The sequence below is a fragment of the Lissotriton vulgaris genome, chromosome 5 (genome assembly GCF_964263255.1).
Source record: "Lissotriton vulgaris chromosome 5, aLisVul1.2, whole genome shotgun sequence".
Taxonomy (NCBI): Eukaryota; Metazoa; Chordata; class Amphibia; order Caudata; family Salamandridae; genus Lissotriton; species Lissotriton vulgaris.
Genome location: NC_141693.1, coordinates 430,801,041 through 430,825,396, shown reverse-complemented (window position 1 = coordinate 430,825,396; position 24,356 = coordinate 430,801,041). Strand labels below are relative to the sequence as shown.

Here is a 24,356-nt window from a genome sequence, read left to right as displayed (position 1 = left end):
ATCATGTAAAATAACACCGAGTAGGACACGCAATTTATGAGGAGACCTTAAAATAAATCGGACTGCACATTCAAAAGGTCTGGAACCGATGCGCAACCACAAGTCCCACAATACATTTCGAAACGGAAGTGATTCCTCAAATAAAGGCCACTGGAGGCAAACGGAATGGATGCGGCAACATCGGACTGTGGAGTCTTGTGAAATTGGTCTAGGAGCGAGGCTTACCCTTTGAAGAAGTTCCAGGTGGAACGAAACATGTCAGGACTCAGCCTCAAGTCGCTTGTTTTTCCAATCAATAAAGCAGCTTAAAAGGAGTTTTTCAAGGTGTGACCCACTTTCTTCCCTCGGGAAAAAAACGGTATATATATATATATATATATAATATCGGGGAGGTAGAGTGGGTCCGGTGATGAACATCCAAGTTACCAATTAAAAGTTTTGATCGCCATATTGTGAATACTTCTCAGAAAGGGTAGGGGTGTCCTACCTGACCATCAATACGTGCAAAGGAGGTTCCCCAGTAAGCAGCAGGCTTCCCAGAAAGAGGATGACAGTATTTTGAATATATAAGCAAATGCATGAACTTAGCCCTCTATCTAAAGGCTTTTTAGATAAAAGACCTCCTGCAAAAAGATGAAGAGAATGAAATAAGAGGAATTCAAGACTTCAATTTGTAGAGGCCTAAATGCAAAATCTGGAAATTACACGAGTCTCCTATATTAACAAGTGGATTACTGGAAAAACGGATACCTCATGAATGGAGTTAGATAAATGATTTCAGAACCTTCTGATGTTCATCACAGATCTACCGACTTACAGTGTGTCCTACATAATGCTACTTCCCTGAAAGATGTGTCACAATAAGGGATAATCCTTGTTTCAGTGTTGGATTCTGAAGAAGAGGTAATCTTGTTCTCCTCGGTTTCCTAATGTAGTAAATCATTGATGCTTTTACAGTTTCAATTAGCACACATTTTTAACTATTTATTAGTAAGAGGACTTAAAAAGCAAAATGTCTGAAATTATTACATTTATTTGCAACATTACTTTGACTAGCAACTGAGCCATTGAACCGTTACGCTGTACAGCTTCATTTAGTCAGGCTGCTGATTCACATTTTAATTTTTTTAACATTATTAGCGGATTCAGTCTTTTCTATTTCGCACGAGTGGATAACGTTTGCGCCCACTTTGTACAAACAACATCTTTTTGTAAGGATGTAGTTTTCTGGAGGCCACACATCAGTGAGTACATTCTGCAGTCTCATTCTCTATTAAAATTTTGACATGCGTTTTATTTTCTCTTTTTGAGCACTTGCAGAGGAGAAGTATAATTAGGATTCTTCATTTGCTGTGGAACGTGTTGCACACGTTTCTATTTGCCTGCTTTCACAGGGTTTCTAGAGAGGTATGCCTTGATGTGCCACTCATGGAGCAGATGCAGACTTCAGTCTGAAACACTGAATGATGTCACTATGTGTCTGGGTTGTGAGGAAAAAGTGTGAAACCCAACAACACTTATTTCTCATGTTCTACTCTTGAATCCTACACCACATTAGGATCCAGATGATGCAATAGTGCTGCACAATGGAGGGATTGCTTTTCTCCTTAGAATGTGCTTTACCAGATCAGCCAGTCATCCTAGCAAGAGTACATGAAAATGTTTTGTTTCCTGAAATGTGCATCTACCTCTTATAAATACTTGAAGGTTAACATAAAGACAAACAACTACACACTTGGACCTTACACTCTTAAGGAAGACTCCTCACTTGAAACACCAGATATTCCCTGTGTGACTATTGAACTGGAATGTGAAAGCATGCCTTTTAGTGATCGAAAGTGCATAGCCAATCTCCTTTTTGGAAGGAGGGCGTTATCTAAAGAAACTGAAGCATGCTGAATTTGTCTTTCTTGATAACTAGGTTGAGAAATCTAAAGTTAAGTATTACATAAAGTCTTTATCTAAGGCTTACTATCTATTATGAAATACCCCAATTGTAGGTAAACTTTCTGATTATATTGTATTCTTTTTCCAGCCCCTTCGTTGCACAAGACAAACTTTCAGTGAATGTAGTGGACTGAATCCAACTCTATTATTACAAAATTACGGAGTCGATTAATTTTGAAAGACATCGAGCAGCAAAATATCTGTGTCCGTGTTAATATAAGCTTTGGGGGAACTACTATCAGCTCAGCCCCATTGGAGGGGGCAGAGAATGGGGAATGGAAGGTGGATGGTGTTTCGGGAGACTGAAGACTGATTTTTTTGACCATCTGGTAGACATGTTTAAATGCTGTGCCCCCACACTCTTAAAGGCTTTGCTCGTGGTTCTTGTTTTTCTAAGAACACAGTTTGAAGGTTTCTGATTTGGATTTTAAGCAAATTATCGCTGTCCCTTATTTACTGATATCCGAAAATACAAATCTAGTTTTGTTTGCTATGTTTATGGCTTTAACTTGTCAGAGCAGGGGAGAAAATGTACACACAGTGTGCGTCCTCTCTGCCTCCGAAGCTAGTCATGTAACAGTCGCTCTTATTAGATGGTAAGTTGCTATTTACTTCTCTACAAGAAGATCCAAGACTTCTTGCTAATCATATATTCCTAATAAGGCGGAGCAACTAGCAAGTCTCATGACCTAACCACTGGCAGCAGTCTCTTTCCTGATCACGAGGTTCATCCTCTTATCATCACAGATTTTAGATGAATAACTGAGCGTGAAATTAATTTGAATGGACAGAATCTGGTGTTACTCCATGGCCTACTCTGGGACATGCGGCATTAAGGGAACAATATTGTTTTATGTGCTTTAGGAAGTACCAGAGTTTAAAAAATGAATAGATGAGGAAACAGAGTTGAAGATATATTAAGCATATAAGCAGTATGGTGATACTTGCAAGTGCAATTACAATATTTAGGGCCAGATGTACATAGCTTTGTGTTTATAATTACATAATAGCAATTTTTTTGTGAAACAGCAATGTACAAATGTGTTGTTCGCCCATTTAGCGATTCCTAGTGGGTTGCAAATAGATCTACCTCAGTAATATTCATGAGGTAGAATGCAATTTGCTGCCCACTGGGAATCGCTAAACTGACAGGGATGGTGGCCTGCTGGGGTCAGCAAACCACCATGTCAGTGATTGCTTTTATATAAAGCAATGTTTTTTTCTTTTTCTTTTAAATGCAGCCAATTTTCCTTTTTAAAAAACTGGACCAGTTTCAATAGAAAAATTAAAAGTTTGAAAAACTGGACCAGTTTCAATAGAAAAATTAAAAGTTTTCTTTTCATTTTTTAAGAGTAAGCAGTAATCAGTGGCATAATTGCCTGCTCTTAAAAAAAGTTTTTACAAGCATTCACAAACATGAAGGGGTCCCTTGTGGACCCCATCCTGTTTGCAAATGGGTTACCACCTACTTGAAGTAGTCAGTAGAATGTGAATGTTTTGCGACTTCACATTCACACATACCACTGTGAGTCGCTTTTAGGAAGGGATGCTCCTTCCTGATACCAAATGGAAAACCTATTTTACGATTGAGTAATAGGTTACTGAATCACAAAATAGGGCTTTTTACATATGAAAATGCTTTTTTGCAGTCGCAAACGGCGTGATTACTTTGTGACCTAAAAAACGCTACGTACATCTGGCCCAAAGTGAAGATAGTTTTGACGGTCAATATCATATGTCTCATCTGGAGTAAACAAAGAGGATTGAGCCTCCAAATCAGACTTTGTGAGAATACAGAAATATAGAGACCAACTAACTAGTGTTGAAGAGTGCCCTCCATAAATCAACAAAGTGTAGACACACTAAGCAGAAGTATCCGTAGAATGCAAGACTTCCACGTGTAGCTCTCTTCTAGGGAAAGGAAGCTCTATGCATAGCTTTCTTCAGAGTTGAGGTAGAACAGAAAAACTGGCAGGTGACAAAGAAAGCTCTATGGTCTCCATTCAGCCTAAAGCATTTTTAAGAGGCACCAGAACAAGTGGTGTGATGTTAGGGACCGGAAATTGTGTTCTCGATATTGAGTATCTTTCTACTTTTAAACAATGGCTCAACATCTAAGATTCTCTACGCAATGAGTGCATGCTGAATGTAAAAGTTACCCTTCGCAATGATTTTCATTTCAAAGGCAGCCTATCCAAGTTGGGTTGTGCTGTTCAATGATTCATTAACAGCGTACAAGATAAGGAACAAAGAAAGGTAAATGGCTCACACCTAGGGAGCTCTGCTTAGGGTCAGGAATAGAAAGAGAGGAAGATGAAGATATGAGGGTTAAGAGAGAGAGGAGAGAGAGAGAGAGAGAGAGAGAGAGAGAGAGAGAGAGAGAGAGAGAGAGAGAGAGAGAGAGAGAGAGAGAGGAGAGAGAGAGAGAGAGAGAGAGAGAGAGAGAGAGAGAGAGAGAGAGAGAGAGAGAGAGAGAGAGAGAGAGAGAGAGAGAGAGAGAGAGAGAGAGAGAGAGAGAGAGAGAGAGAGAGAGAGAGAGAGAGAGAGGAGAGAGAGAGAGAGAGAGAGAGAGAGAGAGAGAGAGAGAGAGAGAGAGAGAGAGAAGGGCAGTGTGTGACAACATCCAAATGGCCATGACACAACGATCCTATGATGAAGAATGTATGAAGTCAACAAAGCTTGGAGAGAAAAAAAAGGAGCTTGGAAAAATAATTGGAAAGAAATTATGAAACAGAAGAAAACTCAATTCCTATTACATAGGCTTGAAAGGGAAACAGTTCTTCATGCAGTGAGCGTTTTAACAAGAGTTTAGGGGTAGGCATATACATGATACTACAAGGACAAATTAAAAGCGAAGGTTTTCCTGAGGCCTTCCTAAGGTGTATAAGTTCAGGATGATGGTACTTAATATGCAAGAGACTAAAAGAGTGCACTCACACTGGTGACATTCCAATGTGATTATTGCAGAAGTGACAACATTTCATGGGTACTAAAGCAGCTTTCTACTGAATTAATGAAACAAGCACCATCTGCTCTTTCTTTCTTGTGCTTCTTACAAAACTATGTAGAAGTAAAATGCATCTTCTTTACTAGTGAATAACACAGTCAAAGCCCTCATTCAGAAAATTCAGAGAAAGGTCAGAAATTAAATGAATAATGGGGCTAAAATGTTTACCTTCCAGTCCTGGCAGCAGCGGGTAGGTGACCAGCCGAGTTGCCGAGAGCACAAACCACATGAGGAAGCCCCTTATGCATGACCTGCTGGGTATTGAGGAAGCTTTTAAACAATCCTATTAGGGTAGATCCAGTACTATCAGGTAGAATCCAGTACTACCAGGTACTTAACACAAATAGTAGTTTGGGTGGTCAGCAGTGTGAGTTTTTACCACATTACTACCCTTGTTGAAGATAGATGACAAAGTTTTTTAGGTCCTGACGAATTGCCCCTAGATTAAAGATTAGGCGAGAAACATGTTGACCATTCACACAAAAGAGCGACCCATCTGAGACATAATCCCAGCTTTGCGCCTTTTGTTTTGTTTTTATTCAGGGTAGGAGACCCACTGATTGAAATTGTTGTTGCTGGTACTCCCAATCCTGTTTGAATTCACTTAAGCAACACAATCCATCATCTTCATTCACTAGGCCCCTCACCCCCATGGCACCAAACTGCTTTTGGAAAAAAGATCTCTGCCAAAGTGCCCCTCAGTGGGAGCCCATTTGGTATTGCAGCGCTGACCAGACTAGGAGCAGCCCAATGATGAAGCATGACACCCATCTGGGTGTGTGAGGGCCCTATATTTCAATAAAATTGAGTCCCACCTCTGAACCATTCATGGCTAAGTAACCTTAGATCCTTTCAATTACTCCGTTTGAACTAATCAGGAACACCATATTACTTATTTTGCTAAAATGTTTACACAATGCCACACATCTTCACACCCTGCTCCATAAAAAACAATGTTACATCTTTGCTGTTGACTGTTAGAGGACTCTTGATATTAATCAAGGCACATGAAGGAAGATATCTAGTTATACTTCCACACCACGGGGTCAAAGACTATGTTGTTATGGTGCTTTCAACACAAGGCAGCTTATTCTTCATAAGTTTGGACTTCTGCACTAAAGGTAAGTCAATGACATAAAAAACACATTACCTGCCACACTGTCTGGTGCAAAATGTTGGTTTTAAAAATAAGTTATAACATATGTCCTGCTTTTAACTTTTAATGTAGATGAAATGGTTTAACACTTCAGCATCTTTAGAAAGACTGGTCCAAAAAAACAACATTTTGAAACAAACGGAAATTCATTTTCTTGATTATAAAGATTGCTTATTTCTACTTTTCATACTTTCCCCGGCAAACATAGATCCTTGCTTACCCTTCTTCTTTGGTGTCCGTCATTGAGGACAACGGATGTGGAATATTTCCACAAGTAGTCTGGGGACACCACACTGGTGTCTGGGGGGTGGCAGACACTTCAAAACTGGAGGTCACTAGTGATCGAGCAGAGCTCTGCGTCTAAAAGAGTGAAAAGTATGAAAGAAGACATCAAAAGGAAGACAAAACAAAGGAAAGGAGTACAGGACTTCCCACTGTTAATGACCTAATAGCCACAGGTCTCACTTACAACTTTAAAAAGGTGCTGGGTTGCTTCTGCATATTATTTAAAATAAATATCTAAAGTCCACTGCCTATTAGGTATTGTCTATTACTTGGGCTTTATTATGTAACATCTGTTTTCATGCTATTCATCCATGTATACACCAAGCATATTTGGCACCTATAGTTTATAAACAAAATCATCTGGATCAGAATGTTCTGCTCTGCTTGACAGCCACAGAACTCATGTGTTAACCCATACTATACTTTGTAGCGTTTCACTCCTATTGGCAGAACCATCTCTCTGTGTGCCTGTGTTACTTCACTCCTGACTGTTTTATATAGCTTAATACTCTATTTTACCCTTTTCAAACTCTGCCGAAAATCTACCTTCAATAAGTACGTTAAAATTTCACCAATCTTGAAATTTCACTTCTCTGCAGCATTTTTAATTGGTGTGCCTTTTGAGGATTAAAGCGTCTGAATGGGCCTAGTTTAATGACCACTGTCTGTTCAGGAAAACAGGTTCGTTGATGTGGAAATCTGAAGGCACCTTAGGCAGGAACGTGGGATTAGTACGAAGCATTACACAGTCAGGTTGAAACTGCAGAAATGGAGGATTTATAGTGAAGGCATGTATATCACTTACGCGACGAGAAGATGTCAGCGCAATGATAAGAGAAACCTTCCAAGTGAGAAACTTCAAGTCTGCCTTGTGTATGGTGCTTTCATAAGTTGTGAAAACACGATGTTAAGGTGCCAAGTAGGAGGAGGGCGCCGAATCGGTGGGAACTTGCGAAATAATCCTTGGAAAAATTGGCGTATTATCCTGGAAGAACAAAGGGAATTTACGCCATCCTGACGGAAGCGGGAAATTGCCGCCAGAAAACTCTCAAAGTTGAATGAGAGAGTCCAGACTGAGCAAGTTGCAAAAAGAATGGAAGGAACTGCGCAGGCGTGGAATGAATGGGATGGATCCCAACAGCTGCGCACCAATGGAAGAATCTCTTCCATTTAAGTTTATAGGTTTTAACAGTTGACAGAGCTCTAGCCTGAGCGAGGATGTTTCTACAGTCTGGTGGGATGGCTAGGTGAGCAAATTCAAGATGCTCAGTTTCCAAGCTGACAAATTCAGAGAGGAGGGGTCTGGATGGCAGATCTGACCCCTGTCCATCGTGAGACGATGGGCTTGCACTGGGATAGAAGAAGTAGCTCTGAAAACCACACCTGACAAGGCCATCTGGGGGCGATCAGAAGAATGTGGCAAGGCTGTCTCCGCATTTTCCACAATACCCGAGGCACCAGAGGGATTGGAGGAAAAGCGTAAGCAAAGAGATTGCACCAATTCATCAAAAGGGCATTGCCCTGTGATCCTCGGTGGGGATGCCAGCTTGCATAAGAGGGGCATTTCCGGTTCTGTGGTGTGGCAAAGAGATCCAGCGGTGGATGCCCCCATCTCCGAAAAATCAGTTTGAGTGATTGATGGTGCAACTCCCACTCCTGGGTCGATGACGTGGACCTGCTGAGGGAATCCGCTAGGATGTTGGAAACCCCTGGTAGATGGACTGCAGTGAGAGTGACTTGATGACTTAGAGCCCAGTCCCAGATCGACTGCGCCAGATGCGACAAGATTAGAGACTTTGTTCCGCCCTGCTTGTTTATATAATGCCTGCTGGTTGTGTTGTCCGTCTGAATAAGGACTGACTCTCCTTGAATCAAGAGATGAAAGGACTTGAGCGCCAGAAAATTGGCCATTAGCTCCAGCCTGTTGATGTGCCAGGCTCCCTGAGGCAAAGTCCACTTGCCCTTTATCGACAGCCCTTGAAGATGAGGACCCCATCCCTCCAATGAGGTATTCGTTGTCAGAGTAAGTTCCGGAGTGATGGAAAGGAACGACGACCCTGTCGAAAGATTGGATGGCTGCGCCCACCATTTGAGGGCCGCTCTCATGCGGGTGGTGACACAGACTATGCCGTTGAAGGAACCGGTGACCTGGCGCCACTGTCCATCCAGTTCCTCTTGAATGGGACGTGTCCGTAATCTGCAATTCGGGATCAATGCAATGCACGATGACGCCATTCCTAGAAATTATTTCAATAGTCGGACAGAAACGGACTGTCTAGAGAGACACCAATTGAAGAATCTTTCGTTGTCGCTCCTGAGATACAAATGCTTTTGCAAGAGCCGTATTTAACGTGGCTCCTAAAAAGTTCTTGCAGGTTGCTGGATGTAATTGGGACTTGGCCATGTTGATGGATAGACCAAGGGAGCGAAACACCTCCTGACAAAGGCGAGTGTCCTTGAGCAGCTGTGTACGAGACTGAGATTTTAGGAGACAGTCGTCCATGTAAGGAAAAATCTGTACACCCTGAAGACGTAGATAAGCTACCACAGGAGCCAACACCTTCGTAAATACGTGAGGGGCTGAACGTAGGCCGAAAGGCAGTACTTTGAACTGGAAATTCCTCCGTCCCACACGTAAACGTAAATACTTCCGATGTCGTGGTAGAATAGGGACATAGAAGTAGGCGTCTTGGAGGTCGATAGTTGCTTGAAATCCCCCACTGAGAGTAGTCGTAAGATCTCCACCAGCGTTAACATGCGGAAGGATTGGCACTTGAGATATTTGTTGAGTGCTCGTAAATCCAATATCAGCCTCCAATCCAGCGTCTTCTTTATGACAAGGAAAAAACAGGAATAAAATCCCATTCCCTTTGAGACTTTGGTACTACTTCGACGGCACCCTTCTGTTTTATAAGACAAACTTGATGTAATAGTTCCCTGATGTGTGCTGGTGGTGGGCCGGAAGGTGGAGTGGGTGGAGGCAGTTTGACGAACTCCAGAGCATGGCCTTTCTCTACGATGTCCAGAACGTACGGTCCGAAGTGATGGAGGACCATTGAGAACAAAACAGGGAAATTCGACCTCCAACTTTTTGGGGTAAAGGCAAGTCATTGTCGCTTGGGAGCAGATCCCCTGTAAGAAGATTTCCCCCTATAGGTTTTAGAAGACTGTTGTCTTGAAGACTGCTGCTGGTTGCTTGAATAGCGCTGGTTGCCTTGGCTGTAGGAACGGTATTGATTGTTTCCTCCTCGAAAAGTGGACGAGGTGCCGCGTCCACGTGCACCCCGAAAGGGCTGTTTCCGAAACTGCAAAGTTCTTAGAGAGCGAGCAGTGTCTGTGTCTGTATCTTTTTTTATTGGACTGTAAAGCTTCATCAACATGAGCCCCAAACAAAGACTCGCCGTCATATGGCATATTGAGGATCTTTGCTTGTACCTCCTGTCGGAAAGATGTGGAACGCAACCAACCTTGTCTACGGAGAACCGCTGCTCCAGCGAGTTGCCGAAAACCAGTGCAGGCGATGTCAACGGCACAATCAATTATCTCCTCCGATGTCCTCTCTCCTTCTTGGAGATGTTGCAAAGTCTCCGCCTTTGAAGCATCCGGAATTAAGGCCACATAAGCTGGTTTGTCCACCCACATTTGGCGGTCGTAACATTCCAAAATGGCCAAAGCATTGGCCGCTCTCACTGTGGTGGAATCCATCGTAGAAAACTTGCGCCTATAGCATCCATGCGACAACCTTCACGATATGGTGGGGCAGTAATAGCCGATGCAGGATTCCGTGAACGACGCTGAGCTGCTTGTGTAACCACTGAATCAGGCTTTGGCTGTCCAATGAGGCACGCTGGAGTGCCAACAGGCACCTTATATTTCTTTTCCAGCCTAGGCATCTCAGCCGGAAGTGTATTAGGGGTCTGCATCAATTTTACTCCTTAAGGCCCAAATAAAGTCAATTATAGGCACAGTATGGACTTGTTTGAAAGGCTGGTTTTTGAAGTCATAGAGAAAACAATCTTCCTCTCTTTGGACTCTAGACAATTTGAAGCGTTGGGCTGCCCTGTCCATCAACAGATGGAAACTCGCAATATCTACGGGAGGAGAATCCCCTGGTGTGGCCAGAGATGGGGACAGTGTTTGAACTTGGTAATTATCCCACTCCGCCATATTGTCATCCTCATCATCATCACGAACCTCACCATCTTCGCGGTCAGGAGAAACCTCATCCTCATCGTCGGCATACACAGTCGTGTGTATCCGGACAGATGTTTGAACTTGAGGAGCAGAAGTAGGCAGAGGTGCCAAAGTAGCCGGAGCCGGCATAGTAACCGGTGGCAGAATAGCAGGGGCTGCAGGCACTTGTGGAGATGACGGAAAACGTCTGTTGTAGTCGTCCAACATATGTTGGAGATTAGAGATAAGCGACAAGGGTAGCGTCGCCGTAGGAGCTTGAACCGGCGTAGTTTCCTGCTGGAAATACTGGTCCTCATCATCGTTACTGTAATCTTGGCATTTGATGACCAAATCAGATGGACTACGTGCTGCTCTAAATGATTCGTGAACATCTTCTTCTGAGTCCTGCTCCGAGTCTGTGGCAAACAAAGGCGAGGGAGGCTGTGGATCACTGGAGATGGAAATTTGGTCCACAGGCACCTTGCGGCGTTGGTGAAGAGATTCAACATCGGCAGATCCAGTGGACGACAATGGCAACATTGGCAGTGAGGCAAACGTAAAAACAGTCTTCGATGGAGCCACACTGGCAGCATCCGGTATAGTCGACGGTACCGTCGTTGACGGTAATGGCGTCGACGTTGCCTTCGTCGACGAAGATGACTTCTTTTTCGGGGACGTCGACGGTGCGGAATTCGACGAGGCTGTCGACGAATGTGATTTCTTCACACCCTTCGTCGACGATGCAATTGGAATGACAGACTGCACAGTCTTGAAACTTAGCGTAACTTTCGTCGACGACGTCAACGAGACAGTCGTCGACGATCCAGAAGCAAACGTCGTTGTAACCGTCGTTGTCGATGATCCGGAGATGGCAGATTTTGTCGTCGGAACGACTGTCCCGTCGACCCAGAAGCATGTTTTTTCACAAAAACATGAGCAGAAGATGCAGTAGACGCCCGAGAGCCAGGTCTCGTGGACGTAGTAGGTAGAGGTGAAGACACCGCAGGGGCCAAAGAGAGGGACATTTTCTTTTTCTTGATGAAAGGTGATGGCAACTCCTGCACACTACTACGTTTAGATACTGCTTGGGAATGACCAGAAGTGAAACTTTCGGCATCAGAAAGTACACCATCCTTGTCCTTGAGTCTCTGAAGCCATAACAGAAGGCGGCCTTCCCTGTCCTTTAGAGTTTTTGTGGAGAAAGTTCTACAGAACGTACACTTTCCCACTTCATGGTCGGGGTAAAGACAGTAAATACACTTCTTGTGTGGATCCTCTGAATAAAGACGCAGCTTTCCACAAGAAGAGTAGGGTCTGAAGAGAGATTTCTTACTTGTAGACATTCTGAAAAGCACAGGAAAACCTGATGAAAACTGAGAAAACTGAGCAGAGCTCAGGGAGACTCCCTTACACACGACGGGAGGTAGAAAATCTGAGGTGTTGAGCTCTAAGGAGAAGGTTCTGGAGGACTGCTGGCGCCTGATTGGCTACAGTTTGGACCAACATAATGACAGGAATAGGCTACAAGTGTTTTTTCTCTTTTCATGGATTCCTATGAGGAATTATGTCTAGGCATTTACTGCCTGTTTTTTCTAATGTGTATTTCATCTGTTATGTTTTACATTTACATATTATTGGTATATTATTGCTATTTTATTTACCGTGGGACTCCCACTCCGACGACGGGGAATATTCAAGCATGTGAATCTATGAAAGACACCCTAATACTGGGGAATAAGTGATTCCACAAAGTGCATTATACCCCCAGCATATGATCCACTCGTTCATTAGACAGTTTGCCTCACCACATGCCTTTGAATCCCGCTCTTGTGATTTACCACCTTCAATACTAGATTTACATCTACCTTGCCTTGTCGTTCACAAAAAAATGAAGCCCAAATGTCAATGGGCCTCTAACCATACTGCACACCTTAAAACACTTCAATTGCATCACACCATATTTGAAGTCCTTATCCTGTATTCACGGTCGAAAATCAACCTGGCATCAAAGCCAAATACCTTCTGCGTAAAGAATCAAACAATGCATGAGGAAGTGCCCAAATAATGCTCCATACTAGTGGTTTTCAAACTTTTGACATATATGGACCCCTAAGTAATTGCTGAAACCCAAGGACCCACACTGAATTACCGGAGTCAAGGGGGCCCACTGAATTATTACTGGAAGCAGAGGACCCCAGGACTCAGGATTTTCAATGATTTTAACCACAAAAGGATACAGAAAAAAACCAACAAAATATCCATCAAGTAAAAATACAAATGCTGAAATATCTAATTTACAAACTTTTTTTTTTTTAAATCAAGATTTTAATGCAAGCATTGGAAATTTCATACTGCATTCTGGTTGTTGCACTTGACTGTTCCCACAAAATCAATCGATGATACCAACTCATTTTTAGCCTCCATTTTCAAATGAAGAAAACAAGTTACTTACCTGTAACTTTGGTTCCCCAGTATTGGTAACTTTCATAGATTCCCATGCTTTGTATCATTCCCCGTCGTCGGAATGGGAGCCTCGGTAAATAGAAAATACCTTAGTAGTAAGCACAAAGTGAAAAAATAGGCCTAGGCCTCATCTCATTTTGTAGCTTATCCACCTCTTTTTGTAAAAGAGACCAAATTCTTGCAGTAGCCAATCAGAGCAGCCTCACCCCACAGAACCTTCCTGAGAGAAACTCAGAGCCTCAGATATTCGTAGCCGTTGTGAACAACAACATCATAAGACAATAAGGCTGAGCTTTCCCAGGGGAGGAGGGTGGGCGCATGGGAATCTATGAAAGTTACCAATACTGGGGAACCAAAGTTACAGGTAAGTAACTTGTTTTCTTGCCCCAGTATTGTAACTTTCATAGATTTCCATGCTTTGTATCAGAATAGCCAGCAGTAAAAAGAAAAGCATGTTTTGTAATAGGAGTACCTGAAAATGTCATACATAATTCCGATAAGAAAACCAGATACACAGTTGCATCACAAAGCAAAACAATAACAAGAAACACAAAATATGCAAACAGGAAGGCGGGATAGTAAGGAAAGCTCACCGACTTATTGGAAAAGGTTCCCCAAAACCGCCTGGCCCACTGCCGCATCCTCTTTCACAGAAGAGTCCAAGCAGTAGTGGCGAGTGAAGGTGTGGACACTGCTCCATGTCGCCGCTCTACATATGTCCTTGATCGGGACACCTGCGAATAGAGCCACCGATGAAGCCATGGATCTCGTAGAATGAGCACGAACTGCTCGTTGAAGTGGTTTCCCCGCTGCTTGATGGCAAAAGTGTATTGCACTGGATATCCAGCGGGAAATGCAGGATTTAGAAACTGGACACCCCTTTCGAGGAGCGCTGAAAGAAACAAAAAGCTGTGAAGATTTTCTGAATAGTCTTGTTCGCTCCAAGTAAAATTTCAGACATCTGTGAATGTCCAATGAGTACAAAGTCCTTTCAGCTGGCAGAGAGGGCCACGGAAAGAAGGATTTCAAGACCACGGGCTCGTTCAGATGAAATTCTGAGGGTACCTTCGGAATAAATTTAGGATTAGTCCTTAGGATGAGAACATCATTTTTGAATTGTAGAAAAGGTTCCTCAATTGTGAAAGCCTGGAGCTCACTAACTCTTCTAGCCGATGTAAGGGCCAAGAGAAGAGCCAGTTTCCATGAAAGAAACTTAAGGTCAGCTCTATGAATAGGCTCAAATGGGGCTTTCATTAGATGTGACAGGACCAAATTAAGATGCCAGGCTGGTGGTGGAGGCCGGACTGGTGGAAAAACCCTGAATAAACCCTTCAGGAATTGTTTAATGATCCTTGCAGACCACAGGGAAGGACCTGATGATGAACGTCTAAATCTAGAAATGGCTGCTAGATGTACCTTTACAGAAGAAGGAGCCAATCCAGATTTCGCAGGAGAAAGGATGTAAGGTAAGAGTTGGTGCGGTGCAGAAGTATATGGATGTAGACCTTCTCTCCGACACCAAAGGCAGAATCTCTTCCACTTAGCCCGATAGGTTTTGTTCGTACTAGGCGCTCGGGCCTGGGCCAAAATGTCTTTACATTCTCCTGAAAGATTTAAACCCCGGAACTCTCTGAACTCAGGAGCCACGCTGTCAATCGCAGTGATTTCAAGTCCGGATGTAGAACCTGTCCGTGAGACATTGTCAACAGTGACGGAATAGGACGCAGGAGAATTGGATGATCCTGGGAGAGGAGAAGAAGCTCTGTGTACCAAAACTGCCTTGGCCATGCTGGTGCGATCAGAATCATCCTGCACGGCTCTGCCTTGAGCTTGCGGATCAGCGGAATGGGAGGAAAGGCGTAAACAAATGCGCCATACCAGGCAATCAAAAGCGCATTCCCCAGGGATTCCCGAAGGTGAACCCTGCTTGCGAAGGACTGGCATTTGGAGTTCTGGGGAGTTGCAAACAGATCGATGAATGGGGTTCCCCAGCGTGCAAACAATTCCTGTAGAATGGTCTGATCCAGTTCCCATTCGTGGGTGATAGTCTTCTGGCGACTCAAAGCGTCCGCTGTGACATTGAGTGTTCCCGCTAGATATTCCACTGAAAGGGTGATATTGTGTTGGATCACCCAATTCCAAAGCCTCTGTGCTTCCTTTGAGAGGGTGCAAGATCTCGTTCCGCCTTGCTTATTTATGTACTGCATGGCTGTGGTGTTGTCTGTACGAACCAGCACTGAACGGTCGCGGATTCGCGGAAGGAAAGCTTGTAAGGCTAGACGAATGGCCATAAGTTCCAGTGGATTGATGCGGAACATGACTTGGACTGGGCTCCAACGACCACTGACCTTTAGTTCTTGGAGGACCGCTGCCCATCCTTCCATGGAAGCATCTGTTGTCAATACCATGGGAGATGGTGGAAGTTGGAATGGTAAACCCATGGAAAGATTGTCTTTTAGCAACCACCAGCTGCTTGCCTTCCTCATTTCCGGAGTAATGGCAATCTTGTCGTCGAAGGAGCCTGTGACCTGACGCCATTGCTTGTCCAAGTGTTCTTGCAGTGGACGCATTCGCAGCCTGCAGTGTGGTACCAATGGTATGCAGGATGATATCGATCCGAGAAGCGATTTGTATTTGCGAACTGACAGAAACTTGCGTGTCTGAAGAAGGCGAGCTAAAAGAATCAGCTTGTTTTGGCGTTCTGCCGAAGAAAAAGCAAGGCAGCACTCCGTGTCCAGGATTGCACCCAGAAACTTCGCTGTTTTGGAGGGGCGCTAAAATTGATTTTTCTCTGTTGAGCCGAAGGCCCAGTTGCTCGAACAGCTGTCTGCATCTTGTGACTGCCCTGGACGCCTTTTGGAAAGAAGGAGCCTTCAGCAGCCAATCGTCCAGATATGGGAAGACTTCTAAAGACTGCTTCCTGAGAAAGGCTGCCACCGGAGCTAGTACTTTTGTAAAGATCCGTGGAGCGGACCGTAGACCAAAAGGCAGTACTTTGAATTGAAAATGGCTCTTGCCTACTGTAAATCGAAGATATTGCCTGTGAGCTGGATGAATGGGAACATGGAAGTAGGGTCGCCATATAGTCCCCTGGATTGAGAAGGCGGAGGATGTCCTGAAGAGTGATCATCCTGAAGGACAACTTGATGAGATAAGTGTTGAGCTGCCGAAGATCTAAGATCGGACGCCACTTGTCCTTCGTTTTCCGAACCAGGAAAAACCTGGAATAGAATCCCTTCCCCTTTTGGGGGAGGGGTACAGGTTCTATTGCCCCCTTGGTGAAGAGTTGGTGGACTTCGAGATGAAGGAGCTTCAGATGTTTGGGTGTAAACGCATCTGGAGCTCTTGTTGGAGGTAGATCTTGGAACTCCAACGTGTGTCCTTCCTTGATGATGTTTAGGACCCACTGGTCTGTTATGACCATCCAGTTGTTGAGGCAATGGGTAATCCTGCCCCCACTGGTGTTAATGAGGGCACAGGAACAGTAGAAAGAGCCACCTGGCCGCTACTGTTTTTTGGTATTGTCTCTCCTCTGCTGCCCTTGTCGTCCTCTCTGTTGTTGGTGAGAGAAAGAACCCCTCTGAGAGTCCTGGGGTTTGTATGTCTGGCTAGGCTGTGAGCCGGAAGAGTAGCGGTGCTGATTACCGCCTCTATAGGTGGAGAACCCTCTTCCTCTAGCTCCTCTGAAGGGTACTTTGCGATATTGCAAGGTTCCTAAGGATTTGGCTGTGTCCGTATCTTTCTTTAAGCCGTGTAGGGCGTCATCCACGTGTTTGCCAAATAACATTTCTCCATCATATGGCAGATCTAGAATTTTATTCTGCACCTCCTGTCTGAACCACGTGGCTCTCAACCATCCCTGGCGTCTCAGAACCGTCGAGCCGGCTAGCGCTCGAAAAGCTGTGGTTGCTATATCCATAGCGCAGTCGATTACCTCCGAAGAGGATCGCTCTCCCTCCATCAAGATATTCTTTACCTCTTCCTTAGATGAATCCTGAAGTTCCTCCACGAACGGAGAGAGGTCACACCACATCCGGCGATCGTATCTTCCCAGGATCGCCAAAGCATTAGCCGCCCTAACGAGAAGACTGGCCATTGTGGAGAATTTTTTTCCCACATTGTCTAAACGCCTACCCTCTTTATCTGGAGGCGTGGTTAGAGGCGTGGATGGTTTTTTTGACTTGCTCTGTGCGGCCTGGGAAATGACCGAGTCCGGTTTTGGTTGACCTAGTAGACACGCCGGGCTGCCATCTGGTGCTTTATATTTTCTCTCCAGTCTGGGGAGCACCGGGAGGACTGTGGCCGGATTCTGTGCATAGCCTTTAGGCCTTCAGAGCAAACATGTTCAATGATGGGAATTGAACATACGGATTTCCGGAATGGTTCTTTGAAATCGTACAAAAACCATTCAGACTGGACTGGGGTAACCAGGAGACCAAACACTTGGAAGCCCGTTCCATCAAGTTGTGAAAACCTCCGACATCCGCTGGAGGAGGTATTGCGGTATCGGGCTCGGTGACGTCTGGATCTCGAGGGTCATCCTGATTGCAGTCGACATTCTGGTCTTGGTCAGGGTCCACTTGTTGGTCCACATCTGACGAGGCAGTATCAACATCTGTATCGTCCTGAACATGCACTACCTCTTGTGGATGTTCTGCAGGCTCAGTGTCACGCCCCCTTGAAGGCAAAGACTGTCCTGCCACTGGCTGCAATAGCTGAGGCGGAGGTGTAGGAGGGTGCACCTGTTGAACCTCCTGAGGAGTAGGAAATCGCTTTCGGTAGTCCTGCAACATATGTTGTAGATCCGAGATGAGAGTGGATGGCATCGCCACCATCTCCTGCCGAGAGTGACGCGAAGGTTTCTGTAAAGGAACTTGCATGCTAGGAATTTCCTGTTGTCCATAATAATCTTCTGGAACATATTGTCCTTCTTCAGAGCTAATGTCCTGAATTTTTACTTGCAAGTCAGAAGGGCTATAAGCCTGGTCAAAATCACCATAAGCGTCCTCTTCAGAATCCTCATCCAGCAATAGGTTAGGAGGATATATTTGGACTTGTCGTGGAGATGTCATCTCCGGTGTTATTTGCCTCCTTCTGCGTGAAAAAATAATCTTTTCAGTCGTCGACGGCGTCGTCGACGGTAGTGCTTTTATAGATTGTTTCGTCGACGGAGGCGCCTACGAAGAAACTGCGCTCGTCGTCGAGGATTGTGTCGTCTACGAGGATAAGCTCAGCGTCAACGAGGGTTGGATCGTCGTCAGCAGCAAGATTGTAGGTGTCGTCGACACGGTCGTCGTCGACGTTGTCCTCGTCGTCGCCGTTGAAGTGATTCTCGTCGTCATCGACGTGGAGAAAGTCATTTTCGTCGACGACGAACAGGCATCAGGAGTTTTAAACATCGTCAACGGCGCAGGCGCCGTCGTCGCAACGGTCGTCGACGAGGCTAATTTCCCAGACAAGTCCTTTTTAATAGAAATCGTCGGCGTACCTGAGGTTTTCACCGTCGACGAACGCTGTTTCTTGTCGGAAACGACCTCCTGGGTCGTAGTAGAAGGCTTTTTCACCCCTCTATCCCTGTCAGAGGGTGGTGAAGCGACATGAGCAACCTTCTTCGCCTTTTTTGAGGATTGCGACTCCTCAAGCTTTCCCTGCCTCTCCTTTTCACCGTGGTGAGGAGATTTTTGGGAAGCAGGCCTGTCAGACCTATCAGAGGTCCCTGGTAAGGCCTTAACAAGGGGCTCGTCAGAAGTAGAAGGGGGAGACCTACCCCTCCTCTTTGACCTTTTAGATGACACCATCGACGAGGAGCCCTCACTGTCAGAAGACATAAGTTCTTTGCGGTCTTTCATCTTCTGTAGCCAAGTGAGGAGACGTCCCTCTCTGTCCGTCAAGGTCTTGGTGGAGAAGGTTCTGCAGATCTTGCAGTCCGTGGCTTTATGGTCCGGATATAGGCAGTAAATGCAGTCCTCATGTTTGTCCCCGACAAACAAGCTCTTTTTTGAGCAAGTAGCACAGGCTCTGAAAAGTGCTTTCTTCTCCTTGTCAGACATGACGAAAAAATAGATACAAGTTGAAGAAAATATAGCTAGGAATTGAAGAAAATGAGCAGAGCTCAATGGAGACTCCCTTGCACAACGTGCGGTAGAAAATCTGAGGCTCTGAGTTTCTCTCAGGAAGGTTCTATGGGGTGAGGCTGCTCTGATTGGCTACTGCAAGAATTTGGTCTCTTTTACAAAAAGAGGTGGATAAGCTACAAAATGAGATGAGGCCTAAACCTATTTTTTCACTTTGTGCTTACTACTAAGGTATTTTCTATTTACAGAGGCTCCCATTCAGACGACGGGGAATGATACAAAGCATGGGAATCTATGAAAGTTCCAATACTGGGGAAATTCACATTTACCAAAAGGTTTATAATTTAGATTTTTACATTTTGAGTCTTTATTTACATTTACTTTAGAAATCTGTTAAGAAATTTTGACTTTATAAGCAGCTACGGAACACTGAACAGACTTTCTGGACTCGCAGGGGTCCCCGGACCACAGTTTAAGAACCACTGTTCTGCACTGTTATTATCTCACTCTAAGATGCCAAAACATTATGAATTGTCCTGTTTCCAAAATCAGTACACGGGTACTACCTGTGAAACTGCATTCCATAGCATCTCCATAAAAAAAAGACTTCTTGAAGTTTGCCAAGGGGTAACGCCCACCTGTTAAGCTTTGTCCACGGACTAGTGCTATTTGACATTCACACAGAGCAGTTTGCCTATAGTATGGCAGTGCAGGAATCTTCGTAAGTCTTAGGAACCTTCTACAAATTGGTTCAACGTTTCCATTACAGATCCAATTCTGATTCAGACTTCCTCTTATAGCGGAGTATCATCATTTAATGAGTAGTGAGTAGGGCAGGCAAATCCGGAGAGATGTACCTGAATTGCTTGTGAACATTCTTGATATGCATGTTCATTGCACAGCTAATGTAAAAGTGAAATCTTGAGTGACAAAAGCAAGTGCTGTTGGGTGCCTTCACAGCTAGTTAAAACCGAATTTGGAAATGTTCGAGTGATGGTCCTAGTTCTATATTAGTAGGTTCTGTTTTCAGCTGTGCGGGACCTAGCATATATTTTAACTGCCAGACATCCATCTATATATTTATTGGACTCAGAGTGTGCGGATAAGATATTAATAGTGTGGGAGAAATATATTAACCATGCAACCACATTTGGTCCTCTGGGGAGGAGTGCGGCACATGTAAATCCACAGCACTACCTGCTATGAACAGATGATTACGGGGGAAGTAATACTTTCCGTTCATAGCATGTGTGGCTGTAGATATACATGCTCTGCATACACTGTAAAGCCACCCCTTTCCCTCCCACACAACAGTCACTAGCAGAAGTTTGGAAAAGTGTTTTTAAAACTGCTTAGCCACCTGGATCTTGCTGGCTTGGAAGCACATCCACAAAGCAATGCTTGGTGAAAGTGTGTGGTGTTCACCAAATAGCAGCCTTACATATGTCTAGGATAGGGATAGTTCCTAGCAAAGCTAGTGTAGGCCCCTTTATTCAGTCTAGAGTTCACACTTGGGAGCACTGGTAGAGTGTGTTTAGCCTTAGCATATCATTTATTGATACATTTAGCTATCTATCTGGCAATGCCTCCTTTGGAAATAGCAGATCTGTTACGAGTTGAGGAAAGGCTACAAAAAGTTGATTAGACTTTCTGAATGGCTTAGTGATCTAAATAATACATAATGGCTCTTTTAGCATATATAGTGCAAAGAGCCCCTTTCAACTACAGGCTTTGGCTGTTGGAAAAATATGGGTAGCTAAATGGTTCATATGAAAATGCTGAGGAAACCATATGCAGAAATTTAGGGTTAGTGTGAAGAACTACCCTAACTCTACAAACCTAAATGTATGATTCCTGAATTGTACGAGATGGAGCTCACTAATGAGCTCAGGAGAAATGATTCATATGAGGAAACCCACCTACCAAGATACATTTTCCAATATACACAAATGTAGAGGCTCAAAAGGAGGGCCCATAAGTCATGAGTGCCACATTTAAGTTCTATCCAGGAACGTGAGGCATTTTTAGAGGGATACCTCTTTCTAACTCTTCCATGAAGGCTTTAATGACCAGTACCCTGAAAATACAGGTATGCTGTATGTTTTTAAAGTATGCTGCAACTGCAGTGATATGTAGTTCGATTCGATGTACTTTATTCGATAAAAGGTTCATCATAAAAGGATACAATTTATACAGTACTTAAAAAGATAAAAGACAGGAACCCACCAATCCTTATATACATACAGCATCACATAGTACCCAAATTCTAAAATCTATAAAATGTGCTCTAAAAACAGATACATAAGAACCATAATAAAACATCCCGCCATGGGGCCATCTGGCGATTAGGTTGAATAGGGGGTGGGCTTGGCCCTCCTTGTACGTGTCTGCCATGCACTACCCAAGTATTTAGCTACCCCACATACCATAGCGATAGAGGACGTGTCTGTGGAGAGGACCCGTAGCGCCATTTTGTGACACCTAAGGCCCAGCTGTCTGTTTTTAAAGTATGCTGCAACTGCAGTGATATGTAGTTTAATTGATATGTTAGCTATGCTTGTGTTATAAAGGTGCATTAGGTATGAAATAATGTCATGCACAGAAACTGCAAATATGTCTATCTGTTAAGGAAAACAGTAGGGCATAAACTTTTCCGCTTGGCTGAGTAGCAAGCCAGAGAAGTGGGTTTCCTTGCCACCTGCAAAATTATCATGCATGGAAGGCTAAGGTATTTGAGCTCTACGTACTCAGGTGACAAATTGTTATACTGAGGTATTAAGATTTGGGTGTTTGAGGCGTCCCTGATAGGTAGTGAGAAGGTCCAGCCTAAATGGGAGCTTCTGGTGAAAGCTGACTGACATTACTAGAAGCATTGAGTACCATAGATGTCTTGCCTAAGTTGGTGCAACTAGAAATTGAGTCATTGTCACATGCTATATCTTCCTTACGACATATGGGATGAGGGAAAGAGGATAAAAAGTGTAAACAAATATCTCTAACTAGTTTAGAACGCCTTGTCCCTGAAATGGGGGTGTGGATATCTGGCGGTGAGGTTTTAGCATTTTGTGTTTTTTTGAGAAGCGAAGAGGTCTAGTATGGGAGTCCCCCAAAGGTGGAAGTACTTTTGGCAGACTTATGGGTCCCACTTTGACACATCTTGCTGAGCAGGTACGCAGAGTCGTTTTCCACTCCTGGCAAGCTGTCTGCCAAGAATAATGTTGTGAAGGACTGCCCATTGCAAAATATCCTGTGCTAGATGAGAAAGCTGGGGAGAGTGGGTCACCCACTGCTTTCGAATGCAAAACATGGTCATCATGCTGTCTGTCCTTATGATTGTACTTTTCCTGTGATGAAGTGGGTGAAACATTTTGAGGGCTAGTATGATGGTTAGCAGTTCCAAGCAGTTGATGTGGCAACCCTGGTGTTGTAAAGGGAGTGCCTTGGATTGTCAAGTGGTGAAGGAGGTAGTCCCAGCCCAACAGCAAGGCATTGGTGGTGATGGTCGCCTTCAGAATGGGGGATATAAAGGGCCTGACACTCAACTTGCTATGGTTATTATTGCTAGATGCTCTTATTGAACTACTCTTGCTCCTATTGCCGTGATAGACACTCCTGTAATGCTCCCATGTGCAACTTGGCATGTGGGACAATTACTATGCAGGAAGCCATCACGTTCAGTAGTTTCATAAAACTGTGGATAGCAATGGAGCAGTGTGTCTGAAAAAAAACAGCAGCTTCTGAAATGCCATTACTCACTAGTGGGTATGCCTGGCCTGTTTCTGCATAGGAAGGGATGAATTTGCTGGGGATGGAGTTGCGATTTTTTCACAATGATGGTAAATCACAGTTTGTGCAGTACAGACACTGCTATCTGAGTGTGAGCTAGACATTGGTCTTTGCTGCTTCTCTTTATCGGCCAGTCATCTAGGTATGGAAATATATGAACAGCATGTCTGAGCAGATGTGCTGCCACAAATGCTAGGCAGATTGCAAATACCCTTGGGTGGAGTAACCCCAAAGCTGACAACTTTAAACAGGTAGAAAACAGGTAGTGTTTTACTCTAACCATGATGCTAAGGCACCTGATGGTGCTGAGTGCATGAGGATGTGAAAGTACATGCCTTTCAGAGTCAACGCTGCCATGAAGTCACTGTGTCATAGCAACAGGATGACATCTTGTAATGTAACACTTTGAAAGTGTTGGGAGGGGAAGAGATCAACCCAGTGGTGGACTGACCAGACCTCTGGTTACCCGACCCATGGCGCTGGTAGGAACCATGGCAAGGCAGAGGCTGGAAAGCTTGAGCACCACGGTGGCTGGGCGGGTAAGGACGCAGATGCACGCCCCTTCCATGACCAAGAAAGGAGCAAGAGGTGGATTGACGGTGATGAGGGTTACGAGGGTAAATAGAAAGGCCCAAGGACCTGGCCATAGCCCTGCAGACCTTAAAGCGCTCCAGCACCAAATTCGCTTAGTCTCCAAAGACACGGGAGCCATCAAAGGGCATGTCTAGGAGTGATGACTGGACATCCCCAGAAAAGCCAGTAGTCTTCAACCAGGTATGGCTCCGCAGGGGCCACTGTAGACTAAACCACTCTGCCTAGTGAGTCAGTGGTGTCTAGTCCGCATCTGATGGTGAACTTAGCTGCATCCCTCCAGTCGGCAACAGCCTGGGAGAGCACAGCCCAGGCCTCCTCCTGGACCGTAGGCAGAACGTGTGCAACCATATCCCACAGAGCACGGGAATAGCAGAACAAAAGCCATGAAGTGTTCACCAACCCCAATTGCAGTCTGGTGGAAGAAAGAATTTTTTAGTATAAATTGCCCAGCCTCTTGGATTCCCGATCCGGCATGGTGGTTAGGAATGCACTAGGATTTTACAAATGAAGTTGGGGCTTGGACCACCAAATCCTTTGAGGTAGGATGTTCCGTGACAAATTTTGGGTCTCCTGAAATGGGGCGGAGCTCACAGGCAATTGTCCTGTTCACAGAAGCCCCTATGCTGGACTTGGACAAGGTCTCAAGCAGGATATCGTTAAGTGCTTCATTAAATAGGAGAAGCGGTTCAGAAGGGGAAACTCCCAGCTGAGGCACTTCCGTCAAGACATTAAGCTTGACTGCCACGGAAGGCAAGCTAAGGTCCAGGACCTTAGCCGCCCTCAGCACCACCATTGAGAATGACGCTCTCTCCTCTGTAGTCACGGTAAAGGGAGAAAGCATGCTAGTATCAGGAGAAGTGTCCAGTCTACT

The 24,356-nt window shown here is 44.6% G+C and overlaps 1 protein-coding gene across 2 annotated transcripts in view; it reads right to left on the bottom strand.

Moving 5' to 3' along the window:
* The window catches only part of CHUK (component of inhibitor of nuclear factor kappa B kinase complex), a 659,325-nt gene that overhangs the window by 53,320 nt on the left and 581,649 nt on the right, over positions 1–24,356 (bottom strand). For both annotated transcript variants that reach the window (XM_086921838.1, XM_086921837.1), the window contains exon 19: positions 6,331–6,470. In XM_086921838.1, coding sequence (XP_086777964.1) covers positions 6,331–6,470 — 140 coding nt within the window. The remainder of the gene's footprint in view (positions 1–6,330; positions 6,471–24,356) is intronic.